At 35.3% G+C, this 14,667-nt stretch overlaps 1 protein-coding gene across 1 annotated transcript in view; it reads right to left on the reverse strand.

Moving 5' to 3' along the window:
* Nucleotides 1–14,667, reverse strand: part of Sesn (Sestrin) — a 66,377-nt gene that overhangs the window by 6,555 nt on the left and 45,155 nt on the right. The window contains exons 3-5 of the mRNA XM_069824450.1: nucleotides 7,519–7,701; nucleotides 2,562–2,799; nucleotides 981–1,267 (exon numbers count right to left, since the gene is read on the reverse strand). Coding sequence (XP_069680551.1) covers nucleotides 981–1,267; nucleotides 2,562–2,799; nucleotides 7,519–7,701 — 708 coding nt within the window. The remainder of the gene's footprint in view (nucleotides 1–980; nucleotides 1,268–2,561; nucleotides 2,800–7,518; nucleotides 7,702–14,667) is intronic.

Genomic DNA, 14,667 nt, shown 5'->3' on the forward strand with positions numbered 1-14,667 from the left:
ATCTAATATTTATCTAGTACATGTACTTTGGCAGACATAAATGAAGAATTTTAGTAATTTTATGCTGAAATTTGAGGCTTAAAAATTTGTGGATTAGGCAACTCTGGCACTGAGTCACTCAATTGAAAATAGAATTAGATATGAAAAAAATCAGGCAGGAATTGAAGACTGAAGAGATAACAGAATGGATGAAAAACAGAAAAATGAATAGAATGATCATGTAAGCCACATGGACAATGGAAGAATAACAAAAGTATAGTCGCGACACTGTTATTCCCGGCGTGACTCCTCCTCTTTGCTTACGTCTTAGGAAGTGAAGGCTCTATAAAGTCTAGGTAGGTAGTATCATTCCCCATTTTTGTTCTTTCGTTGCCGAGCTACCAGACGAGGGATCTATTTGCCACACCGTTAAACATTATCATGTCGTAGCTCCTATGATAATAAATCAAACGCACTCTAATTCAGCAAATAATTGAGCGACAAATAACGTCCTTGTGTGCTTTCTGCGAACACCAACGAAAGAGCCAAAATGGCGGGCGATTATATTAAGTATTTATCCAGCCTTAGGAAATGCTTAACATCTTCATCAGCGAATCACAAGACGCACACGTTTAAATGTAGCCAACCTGCAACGTGATTGGCTGCTGGAAATTAGAGCAACGGGACTATATTAAGTACCAATTGGTAAACAGAAGTAATCTAGAGGCAACTTATTAAAGAAGAATAGACAATATGCCTCTTTGGAAGGAGGAGGAGGAAGAACTTTCAGAAAAAAGGCCAGCAAGTTCTCCATTTTGTCATATAGGTACAACCCAGAAACAAGGGCTACCTAAAGTTTATTTCCTGGATCTGTACATATAGTTTAATCCTTTAGTCTGCATGCTCTTCTTAAAAAAAAATCCGATTTCGTCAATTCAGACAATGAAAATTAGTACAGCATAATTATATTGTATGTATGTGAGTTTTCTTAAGGTACTGACCTGCACCCTGAAGGTGGGGATGTCCGAGACTTCACCACGCCGTGCAAAGTCTTGGTACAGAAAGGTGGGGTCATCGACAAAATGGCCGATGTCTGCCTTGAGCTGTGTCAGTGGCTCAAGACCTGGCGACAGTTCCACGCTTTGGTTCTCAACGTGCTCAAACCTCTTGGTCTTCTCTTCCTGCGAGAATTCCTCTGCCCTCTCCGACAAGCTCTTCATCCGCTGCATGAGCATCTCCACTCCCACCTCCTGCTCCACGGGCGACATGGAGGCCAGCCACTGCTCCCCTGCGAATAACCAATCAAATTCATTAATTACTTTCAGAGCGAAGCTTTAGTTGAAATACAAATGAATAATGAACAGTTACCGCCCAGCTTACAACCTTACAGGAAACTTCATAGTCATGTTTTCAGGTAAGTCAAATAGATATCACGAGTGACCGAATTCAAAGTTGGTTCTGTCTAATAGGTGATGGGTTAATGACTCATTATATGTTGTTGTTGTTTTCTAATGCCAGGCGTTTGACAATAAAGTCATTTGACCTCTTGCACTCCAATATTTTTCAAAGATATTATCATGATGAGCCACTGAAGCACAGATTTTGAGGTGTTCCGAATCCATTTCTTGGTTTGAGTTGCACAATGGGCAGTTAGGGGACTGATATATTCCAATTCTATGCAGGTGTTTGGCCAAACAATCATGACCTGTTGCTAATCTAAATGCAGCTACAGACGATTTTCGTGGTAAATCGGAAATTAACTGTGGATTTTGATGCAGAGAGTTCCATTTTTTCCCTTGGGATTGTGTTATCAAATTCTGTTTGTTGAAGTCTAAGTATAATTTTCCTCTAACCAATACCTAATTCCCTCTTTACCCTTTCCTATCCAGTCCTCTGACTGAACTCTTACTTTCTTCGACCTCGACAGCATTAGAGCATTCGAGGCCTAGGGGTTCATTTCCCTTTCCTTCCTCCTCTTTCTACTTTTCTGTTCCTAGTGCTGACCTGCTATGGCACTAAAATCGTCCTCCAGTGGCTTAAGGAGGGAAAGCTGGTGATCAACAAGATCTCCCAGCTAGGTCCAATGGACCCGTCGACCAACAGCAGGTGTGGTCCTCCAGACATTCTGGGGGTTGTGTGTGAATGAAGTAGCCACCAAAACGTTAAAATATGGTGTTCACTTAAATCGGCTACAACTTGCCATTTTTCACTCCAATATGAAATGACTCATTATATTGTGTTGTGAATATTTTATTTAACAAACGTTTTCGACCTTATTAGATCATCTTCAGGTTATTAAGAACAAATATATGAACACAAAATCTAGTGAAGTATGATACACATGGTTATGGGGTTAGGTACAGCTTACAGCAGTAAAATTTTGGAAATACTCAACATTTTTTTTCCTCCATTACTGTATCTTGTATAATAATGAAAATTAGTATGCGTAAAACACTGCTGAACTCTGTTAGACTGTTCAGGGATTAAGATAGAGAATGCAGAGCAGATGTTTACGATCGTGGTACAGAGTCAGTTAATGAGTCTCTTATTATAACCTAATCCACTTCTCAGCTTGTACTTACCATCTCTACTTGATGGGACAGTGCTTAGCGGAGGAGTTGGGCTGGGTACAGATCGAGGTGAAGATCCAAGAGGAGGGACAGAATCAGATGAGCCGTTGTGGTGGCCGCCATCTTGATCCAGCTCCTCGTTCACTCCACAGCCAAACACGAAGCTTGAGAGCGAGTGGAAGTGAGCTAGTAGTACAATAGCATGCACTACTTCGGCCAACGACCAGCTATCCTTCCCTTTTGTCAGCTTCTGCAGAAGAGAAATAACCAAACGTTACTGAAGCTCTCAGCTAACATTTATATCTCATGAGAGAGGAAAATGTTAACTGTTATTATTTCGCTTCAATCTTTTACTATTACTGTCTAACTTATACTTAGATTAAAAACAGAAAGAAGACGAGTGATGGGATAAAGCTAATCCATGAGTCGGGATGTGAAAATGGGGGCGGAAGTGATAGTAATAAGGGTGGGATTGAAAGAAGTAATTTAAAAGACTCAAAGGCAGTGTCTGTTGCGGATATTGAAGATTTTAGAAGCATGATGGTAAAAAAATTTGAGGAATTAAATCTATCGTTAAGTGAGCCGTTGGGGATAACGAAAATTGATGAAAAATATGATGGGGGAGACGAGATTAGATAGTATAAGGAAGACAAGCGAGTGAAGAAAGTGCTAGCTACGAAGAAGGGGGAGGAGTGGTCAGTGAAAGAGGTAGAGATCAGTGATGATAACAACCTGTTTTAGGAGTGATCAGTGAAATAGGTAGAGATCAGTGATGATGACGACCTGTTTTAGGAATGATCTGTGAAAGAGGCAGACATCAGTGATTATAACGACCTGTTTTAGGAATGATCAGTGAAAGAGGTAGACATCAGTGATTATAACGACCTGTTTTAGGAATGATCAGTGAAAGAGGTAGAAGATGTTATGATAACGACCTGTTTTAAGAGTGATCAGTGAAAGAGGTAGAGATCAGTTATGATAACGACCTGTTTTAGGAATGATCAGTGAAAGAGGTAGAAGATGTTATGATAACGACCTGTTTTAGGAGTGATCAGTGAAAGAGGTAGAGATCAGTTATGATAACGACTTGTTTTAAGAATGATCAGTGAAAGAGGTAGAGATCAGTTATGATAACGACCTGTTTTAGGAATGATCAGTGAAAGAGGTAGAAGATGTTATGATAACGACCTGTTTTAGGAATGATCAGTGAAAGAGGTAGAGATCAGTTATGATAACGACCTGTTTTAGGAATGATCAGTGAAAGAGGTAGAAGATGTTATGATAACGACCTGTTTTAGGAGTGATCAGTGAAAGAGGTAGAGATCAGTTATGATAACGACCTGTTTTAGGAATGATCAGTGAAAGAGGTAGAAGATGTTATGATAACGACCTGTTTTAGGAATGATCAGTGAAAGAGGTAGAAGATGTTATGATAACGACCTGTTTTAGGAATGATCTGTGAAAGAGGTAGAAGATGTTATGATAACGACCTGTTTTAGGAGTGATCAGTGAAAGAGGTAGAGATCAGTTATGATAACGACCTGTTTTAGGAATGATCAGTGAAAGAGGTAGAAGATGTTATGATAACGACCTGTTTTAGGAGTGATCAGTGAAAGAGGTAGAGATCAGTTATGATAACGACCTGTTTTAGGAATGATCAGTGAAAGAGGTAGAAGATGTTATGATAACGACCTGTTTTAGGAGTGATCAGTGAAAGAGGTAGAGATCAGTTATGATAACGACCTGTTTTAGGAATGATCAGTGAAAGAGGTAGAAGATGTTATGATAACGACCTGTTTTAGGAGTGATCAGTGAAAGAGGTAGAGATAAGTTATGATAACGACCTGTTTTAGGAATGATCTGTGAAAGAGGTAGAAATCAGTTATGATAACGACTTGTTTTAAGAATGATCAGTGAAAGAGGTAGAGATCAGTGATGATAACTACCTGTTTTAGGAATGATCTGTGAAAGAGGTAGAGATCAGTGATGATAACTACCTGTTTTAGGAGTGCAGTGAAAGAGGTAGAGATCAGTTATGATAACGACTTGTTTTAAGAATGATCAGTGAAAGAGGCAGAGATCAGTGATGATAACTACCTGTTTTAGGAGTGATCAGTGAAAGAGGTAGAGATCAGTGATGATAACTACCTGTTTTAGCAGTGATCAGTGAACGAGGTCGAGATCAGTTATGGTAACGACTTGTTTTAAGAATGATCAGTGAAAGAGGCAGAGATCAGTGATGATAACTACCTGTTTTAGGAGTGATCAGTGAAAGAGGTAGAGATCAGTGATGATAACTACCTGTTTTAGGAGTGATCAGTGAAAGAGGTAGAGATCAGTTATGATAACGACTTGTTTTAAGAATTATCAGTGAAAGAGGCAGAGATCAGTGATGATAACTACCTGTTTTAGGAGTGATCAGTGATAGTGGCAGAGATCAGTGATGATAACTACCTGTTTTAGGAGCGATCAGTGAAAGAGGTAGAGATCAGTTATGATAACGACTTGTTTTAAGAATTATCAGTGAAAGAGGCAGAGATAAGTTATGATAACGATCTGTTTTAGGAGTGATCAGTGAAAGAGATAGAGATCAGTGATGATAACGACCTGTTTTACTAAGGTAAAAAAAGGCTAGTGAATAGTATTTTTCGAGTTAATAACTGACCAATATTAGTGAAGTAGTAAAAGATCAAGAAAAGAGTAGATGGAAAGATTAATATCAAGGCATCAGAGTAATGAAGGTGTGAATAGTAAGAATTACTGATGGTGCACATAAGTTATTATAGTGAATAGCGAAATGAATAATGAATCAGCTGTAGAAGAGAACTGGTATAAACAGTAAGGTATATGTGAACTAGTGAATAAATAATGAATATCAAAAATAAGGTAGGATAAGTATTAAATAGACGATGGACTGAGCAGGAAGAGGGGAGATAGCTAGTGGGATTAGGGTAGTGTGTATTAAAATATACTGCAAAGAAGTGTTATTTGTAATGATTGTTAATGGTAAAAATGTGAGGTCCACCATTACATGTAAGAAACGCTCTACTATATCATATCATACATTTAAAACAACATTAAAAATATATACTTTAAATCTTTACACAAGAGGAACGATAATGTTGACCTTTCAGTGACGAAGAAAAAAAGTCCTTTTGGTAAACAGATTTTAAAATAAGGGTCATGCATCTATAAAAAAAAAAACAGAAATATTAATATTTATTTAGCAATGCAATGGAATAAATCAGAGTCACTACATGCAATTTTTTAAAATTACTTCTAAACTCTCATTTAACACACTTCCCCTCACCTCTCCCCTCAAACATTTCGAAACTTAATTACGTGTTCACATAGGCCTATGTACAATCTAGTTACTGAGTAGTACCTCTATGCTGAGTCCATTTTTTGGAAACCGAAAGATAGAAAAATTAATACAGAAAGAGATAAATATCAGTACCAAAGAATATTACTACAACTTCGTCTTACTGTCTCTTATTCGAGATGCACAAACATTTTTATACTATTCGTTCTATGTAAGTAAGAGAGAGAGAGAGAATTTTTTAAACGTAATACTATGATATATTGCTTCATATACAAGTAGGCCTACATGAAATTATAATCGTAACTAGATTTACAATTATTTTATAGCTTCGAGCATAATACTGAAGTGTTTATTGCTTTTTTATGTTCAGTGTCAGATTACTGGTGGCATAGAGAGCTTACAAGCATTTATCACCTACATCCTGCCACCACCAGTTCAGGGACATAGTTTTGAAAATAACCGAGTAGGTCATAAATATTATGTGGGCTCTTTGTATGTCAGTTCATATTCAAGGTGACGCAAGTTACTGTTGGTAATAAAACCTGACCTTATGCCACTGTATCAATTCCAATAGCAATGCAGAGGACTATTATCCATGTAAGTATTTTTTTTTAGTCAAGTGTCCGAAAACGGGTCTGAACCTCACGTGTAAACGTTAATAAAATCTATAATTCCAACCGATTGTGCTAATTCTTTCCGAAAGCGTTTAATACGCGTATCTACACAGTATTCTATCACTCGTTTCGCTTTTTGACTCAAAACAAAAATTTTCTAAAAATTTAGTTTTTGCGAGATTTTAAGTTTTGTAAACATGAATAAAAATTAGGAATCCCATCGGATTTTTCTAATTTCTTTTAAAAATGTTAAATTCGAGGTGTCTGCACCAATATCTATCAAAAGATTAATGCGGAGAAATATAAGTTTGTTAGTGTATGACTTCCAAGTGGGAAAATCGTCGGATCTCAGGCTAAAAACGTGATTCGTACAAACGTTAATAAAATCTATAAATTCCAACCGATTATGCTAATTCTTTCAGAAAGTGTTTTATACGCGTGTCTACACAGTATTCTATCACTCGTTTCGCTTTTTGACTCAAACAAAAATTTTCTAAAAATTTAGTTTTTGCGAGATTTTAAGCTTTATAAACATGAATAAAAATTACGAATCCCATCGGATTTTTCTAATTTCTTTAAACAATGTTAAATTCGAGGTGTCTGCACCAATATCTATCAAAAGTTTCATGGTCGCATGCCAACAAGGCACCACTTATGAGGAAACTAGGTCAGGAGATAATGGAATAGGGTGGCCAGTTCCTTTTCCCCTGCATTACATACATCACTAACTAGCTACATATTACACTAATCAGATTTCAGATGCATACAAACAATTGTTCTTCCTCTGACACATCGTCAAGTGAGATACTGCCTGACAATAGAGGTATGTATCAACCAGAACCTCAATCAGAGGATCATGGAAGTTTACGTGATCAAATTTAACTGACGTGCAATAAAAGAAAACCTGCTTCAGAGACAATTGTCCATAACAAATTTTGCTGGATGTCAGGAATCGAACTCTAATCCCCATTAATGTAATGCCATGAACCAGGTGAATGCAGGTGACGCAGAAAATGAATTAACGACGTCTTACCTCAATGTGTGACTTGTTGAGAAGCCAAGGCCGGTGTGCAAGAATCTTGTTGATGTCATACAGGTCTCGCAGCTTCTGCGGGATGCGTGACAGCCCTTTGAGCCAGGTGTGGTCTCCGCCTTGCAACAAGAACTCCTGCTTTTGCAGGTTGATCAAATAGCTGCATTGGTGCCGACCTGCCGCCTGCAATATACAAGAAACAGAATGAAGACAGAGGTTCAAAAGTTTTAGATTAACAGCATATGAAGAAACCCTAAATTATCAGCTAGCTGTTTCTCGCTCTACAAGTTTTGAGAATAGATGTCTCTGAAAATCGAAGTTTCGATTGAAGCTACCTCAGAGGCCTCTGGCGGACAAAGCAGGAGAAACATAAAAATGCCGCAGATCTTAAGGAATTTAAATATGTGTTATCAAAATTCATATTCAGATTGTTCTTCTCAAAATTGTGAATATCCCATATTAACCGAATCTTCAATGTTAAGTATTTTGGCATTACGATCGACCAATACTTACGATGGAACAAACATATTACATATTTATGCAATAGATTACGTAAAACAATTTATATCTTTGTTATACTTCGGTCATATTTACCAATTAATATTTTACGTCTCATTTATTTAGCTTTATTTCAATCCATTCTCCAGTATGGAATTTTAGGGTGGGGACATGCATGCATTACTAATCTCACTCCAGTAATACTTATTCAGAAAAGAATTATTAAAATATGCCTTAATAAACCAATTGATTACTCATCCGAGCTTTTGTTTACTGATTTTAATGTTTTGAAAATTAAACAGATTTATTATATTGCCTTATTAATCTTCATACATAAAACATTGTAATAAATTCAAATTGTATCATCATAAATATGGAACTAAAAGATCCGATTTTATACGACTAGGGGAACCAAAGTATTTCACAAGCACAGCTCTGAGCAATGGTACCTACTTTGGTCCAAGGTTATACAATAAAATAATTGATAAATACCCAAATTTGGAAAATTTTAGTATCAGAAATTTAAAAAATAGCGTTAGGAATTTAATTTTTAAAGAATATATATTGATTTAATATGTATATGTATTTGTATGACTTAAATTGTTAAAATTGAAATTGTATTTTTAAATTTAATTTATTCCTGTAATTTTTTTTTCTTGACCCAATTTGTGTCAAATAATTGTCTTTGTGTTTAGATATCTCCCTGAGCACGAGTTTTTTACTCCTTCAGGGAAGAACTAAGATTGTATTTTTGTCCATGTTACTTTACTAACATTATTTCTACAGTCATATATTTGTGCTGAAATGAATCTATATTTAGTTTTTCCTCTTATAATCGCTATTTCCTGTGAGATAAAATGTACATATCTCTTTATCGACCATAAGTATGTTATTTTTTTTTTTTACTGTTTGCATTTTTTTTTATTTATTTTTTCTAAGATACGCAGTAAATGAAATGCTATGGCATATATAAAACTGTAGCCCTGAAACTGGAATATCATTTTAAAACCGTTGCTAAATATACTTTCAAAGTACAAAAAGTTGTATAAAAATTGTCTCCTCTACACATCTGCGAGGTAAATTACAGAGAACGCCAAAGAATTCACAGATCCTTAAAAGGGCAATAAACAAAATTATAGGTTTTAATCTTTTATGATTACTTGTCCTTTCCAGTTTAAAGAAATATACAGTTCATAAATATCATTTTGCATTATGGATATACAACTTACTGTACAATTAAGTAATCGGAAGGATTATTCCTTTACAATACTATTAAACAGACCGTCCTTGTTGCAGTGTTTTCTTTTCGTGAGTTTTATAATTTAAACTGCTAACTCCCTAAGTGGCAATAATCTCATAAGCAGGGAACGGATTTATATGGACTAAAAATATATGAAATATGTAAATATATATGTAGTTATTTTTACCAAAATATGGAATTAAATATGGATTTTTACCAAAATATGGAATTAAATATGGACTTAAAATTATAAAAAAATGACTATGTACGTTAAATATTGGTACATTTTAATCAAACTAAACAAAAAATATAATGGACGTACCTTATCTTCCAATGTAGTTTCAACAAAACACAATTTTTATTGTCTGTTACCATAACAATAGGTTACAAACATTTCTTTCAAGTGCTGAAAAGTGAATCTTCTTCTATTGTCTCTGAGGATAGATTTATACTGACTAAAAGAGCGTTCGACGTCACAAGAAGTAACTGGTACATAATTCAATTTCACAATGTCTGCTGGGGATAAGTCCAAGTTAATCTTCACTGTTGATTCACCACTCATCACAGCAACAACCTTTTGTAGTTCTTCATATCCAGGATTTTTTGAAAGTACAGTGTCCACCTTAGCTCTTACTGCATCTGCAACTTTACCTCTACCACGATTCAGTTGTTCCACAGTACTATTTATAATTTCAAAACTTTCAGATAGTGAAAGGTGCCTATTTTGGAGACTTTTGAGCGTTTTTATGATGCATGAAAATGTATGCTGAATGTGAGCTAAGTCATTCTTCACACTTATGTCACAGGTAACTGTTTTCGCAGTATCAATTGAGACTGCATCTTCAGAGTCCAATGCAAGGAGAACATTGTTAATAGAGTCTATATGTTCGGCATAATATTCAACTGCTTCTAGCCATGTACCCCATCTAGTTAAAATTGGCTTTGGTGGCAATGGAATTTCAGGGTACATTTCTTTCAACACGTTAACTCTACTGGGAGCTTTGAGAAATACTTTTTTCACTGATGAAATCAACAAATCTACTTTAGGGAAATTGTCTCTGACCACTTCTGCCACACAATGAAATGCATGCGCCACACAAGTAAAATGAGTCAATTTAGGATATACAACAGATAATGCTTGTCCAGCTTTGACCATATAAGGGGCAGCATCGCTAATAAAGAATAACACATTATCGTACATAATACCCTTTGGCCACAGGATACCCATAGCTTCGTTGAACAGTTTAACTATAGTTTTGTTATTGCACTTTTCTAGAACATCACAATGTAAAAGAATTCGTTCAGAATATTGTTCACTTAACAAACCGATAACTACATTACCAACAAGTCTACCTTCTTTGTCGGGAGTCTCATCAATGGAAACCCAAATTGAACTATCTTTAATTTCATCTCTTATCTTCTGTATTGTCTCATCGTAGATGGATGGAGCATACGTCTTCCTAAGTGTTGACTCATCCGGGATTGTATGTTGAGTATATTTTTCAAGGAATTCCCTGAAGACCTTATTCTTTAGTTTGTAGAGAGGAATATCAGCAGAGATGAGAGAACGGCACAGGTCGATGTTAAACTCAGATCTTACATTCGATGTTGTTGGTTGTGTTAAAAACAATTGTCTCTGCTTGGAATTTAGTTGTTTGTTGGCCTGATGTTTACTAGTTGTAATGTGTTGTTGCACCAGGAACTTTTGTGTAGATGATACTGCACACTGACACAAATTACAAAATAATATTTTATTGTCAGTTGATAAACCATCTTCTTTAAATTCTGAAATGTAACTTGTTAGTTTTGATTTTAAATTGACTGAATGACGTACTTTTGGCATATTTACCGTCTTTATAGTATGATTTACAAAACTGAACCTATGTGTACTCTGACTGGCATTTAACTGTTGAGCTGCACAACTGAAGTCTGTTAAAAATTTTAAATTAAATTAATACAGTTTTGTAACTTACTTTCCCATTGTTGATAGGACTGCTAATTTTCAAATAACTCTGATGTTAAAGGGATTACTGAACATGTGTTTAAATCTCTATTGTTGAAATGTATTTTTAAAAGTTAATGGAATTTTGTTTTGTTTTATTGTTAAACCTAATATAATATGGACTGTTTTATATGAAATATGGAAAATATATGGAAATTAACGAAAATATGTACTAAACTCTAAAATATGGAAAAATATGGAAAATAAAAGTAGGATTTTTCAACCCTACACATTGTGAAACATAAAGATAATGCAAAATATAAATTATATTAGCTTTATAAGTAAATATGTATTTACATATAAATCCTTTCCCTGCTCATAAGTAATTAAAAAAAATATTTTACTATTTTTCACTTCGGAATATGTATGATAAGAACTTTCTTGTGTTAAATTTTAACGTACCTTGTTAACATGTTTCGACCTATTTTCGGTCATTTCGGAACTGGTCGTTGTTGGTCTTGGCGCCTCTTGTTTCCTGTGTGGGTGCGTTCGTAGTGTAGAGTCAAAGAGTGTATGTGTTTTGAAATTGAGTTGTGTGTTGAGAATATCGTTGGGGTGTGTTTTCGTGTGTCTATATATTTCATATTGTTCTAGTGTGTTGAGTTACACACACACGAAAACATACCCTAACGATATTCTCAACACACAACTCAATTTCAAAACACATACACTCTTTGACTCTACACTACGAACGCACCCACACAGGAAACAAGAGGCGCCAAGACCAACAACGACCAGTTCCGAAGATGACCGAAAATAGGTCGAAACATGTTAACAAAGTACGTTAAAATTTAACACAAGAAAGTTCTTATACATATTCCGAAGTGATACAGTGTTAAAAGTTGTGTAATCAAGATGTACTATTTTTCAATTTAAATTACAATTTACGTTTCAAATTATACATTTTTCTATGGTTCCACATTTATCCCACATATTTAGGAAATCTTAGAACAAAGAAAAATCAAATTACAATAATTGTGTGAAAAACTAGAGTTTATTTAAAAGATTTTCCACAATTATTATACAATTTGATGTCAAGGCTACATGAATATCTAAACTGTCTGTATGCATGTTTATAACTTCTTTCATTGTGCAAAGATTTAGGCCTACTTTCATAAAACAATATCGATAGTCCTCTCACGAATTTCAACTAAAAAATATTGGAGCTGTTCACACAAAACAGTCAATAAGTTTATGAGCCGTGATAATAGGTGTTATATTACATGCTCTCAACAACGACACATTATCACAGATGGCTTTATGGTTTGAATCTAATGGTTTCTTGCTTAATCAAGAAAAAACTATCAATATAACTTTCAGCCTAAATTATCTAATAAATAAGGACAACAGACTCAACTACACAAAATTTCTACGACTTTTTATAGATTCCAGTTTAACATGGGATAAGCACATCGAATACATATGCACAAAGCTATCAAGAGTTTTATATTTGTTAAAGAAATTAACGACTCGCGTTTCTCAAAACTATTTAAGATGTGCCTACTTTTCTTTCTTTCAGTCGATAATCTGATATGCCCTAATTTTCTGGGGAAATGGAACCAAAATTGGAAGCGTCTTGATTTTACAAATGAAAGCCATTAGAATTTTATGTAAATCAAACTATCTGGAACATTGTCGGCCACTTTTCAGATAATCACGGATTTTAACAATCATAAATTTGTATATATACGATCTAGTATTTTACACTCCACAAAATATCGACAATTACTCATTAGTGGCCAATATACATGATCATGAAATTAGAAATAGTGAACAAATTAATATTCCATATTTTACACAAGAGCTCCCAAGTCAATATTATAAATTACCAAATTAATATCCCATATTTTACACAAGAGCTCCCAAGTCAATATTATAAATTACCAATCAATAGCTTCAAAACTAGATTTTACAATTGGTTATTAAATACTCCTTTTTATTCTGTTGCTGAGTTTTTCAACACAAATTTGTATGAAATTGTATTTTAATAAATAAGTTTAATTGCAATTTAGTTAGTTTTCTTTAATTTAAAAGTTTCAAATTACTTCATGTTTTCATACTGTTTCTTTTATTAGTGGTTTTAAAAAAATGTATTTATATGTTTTTCAATGTATTCTGTCGAAGCCTAAAACTGTATGTCTAATGGCCAAATAAATTGAATCGAATATATTTGAGCCACACAGCAGTGCCCCTCGGAAGCGCTGCTAATGACTACATGCGAAATTTCACTTATAACAAGCTGAAAATGCGAAAGTAGAAAACTTCATGTTCCAGCTGATGCACTGGAAGTCTCTTAATACAGTCACTTTTACAGCCGAGCTACTACAGTTTACACCCATTCAACTGCCGTGAAGAAAAGAAAACGGACCTCATTAGAGGAGACTATCGTCAGTGACAAACCACATAATAGAAATGTAACTCTTAAGAACCTTATTATTAAAATTCACAAGGAATGAGGTAACAAGGCCCGGTCGTAAGATTGGAAGATAGCACCATAAGACTCGGGAACAATTCATTTCCCTGGATGTTACTCAACCAAGTGTGGGACACTTCCACTCCATTATGCTGGGCAACTTTCAATATTCAACAGTCCCCTGATTCACACTTACAATATGTAAATCCGCGCTCCCAGAGCGTTTCATAACCACGCAGTACTCCAACAATGAATAGAATACCTTCATTTCTATTATGTGGGACTCCGATATTGGAATATGGTAATGAGGCAACTTAAGAGAAACCCCCCCTCCCCCCATTAACTTGAGTTGAACAAACCAAGTGGGTACGAGAGGACCGCAATTAATGTGGGATGGGAGAATCAGCTGCAATTGCTCTTAAGTGCTACAGGACTAGAATCTCAATAAGAAACAAAATTTATAAACTGCTTTGTATTGCAGGAACATGCAAGCCTGACATCTGACCCTAATTCCGAGCTGCCTACATGATACAGGGCACTTCCCTGATTGATGGCGATGCCTCCATCTATGTCCTTCAAGAAGCTGCTGGTACAATCCATACTACACACTAGGCTACTATTACTACTACCACCACCATTGTTGTTAATGCTGGTATATCACAACTGCCGTTATCATCAATGTTATCAGCAGACACTGGATTTTAGGACAAATGTCTATTTTGTTCCTTTGGAAAAAGGAAAAAATGACAATTGATGAACTAGTGGACTTACTCGTGTTAAATATGTAATATTTGTCCGGCTTACAGCTGTTTCAGTGCTTCACGCACCATCATCAGAGCCTACTAGATCGCGGCGTCATTTCGAACTTCTCTGCCTGTTAGGAGGGTGTGTTTTATTGTTGGAAGGTGTTGAAGTGTGGAGTCGAATAATGTGTGTGTACTGAAATTGATCTGTGTGTTGAGGATTTGATCGGAGTGTGTTTTAGTGTGTTTGTAT

Source organism: Periplaneta americana, chromosome 4 (genome assembly GCF_040183065.1).
Source record: "Periplaneta americana isolate PAMFEO1 chromosome 4, P.americana_PAMFEO1_priV1, whole genome shotgun sequence".
Taxonomy (NCBI): Eukaryota; Metazoa; Arthropoda; class Insecta; order Blattodea; family Blattidae; genus Periplaneta; species Periplaneta americana.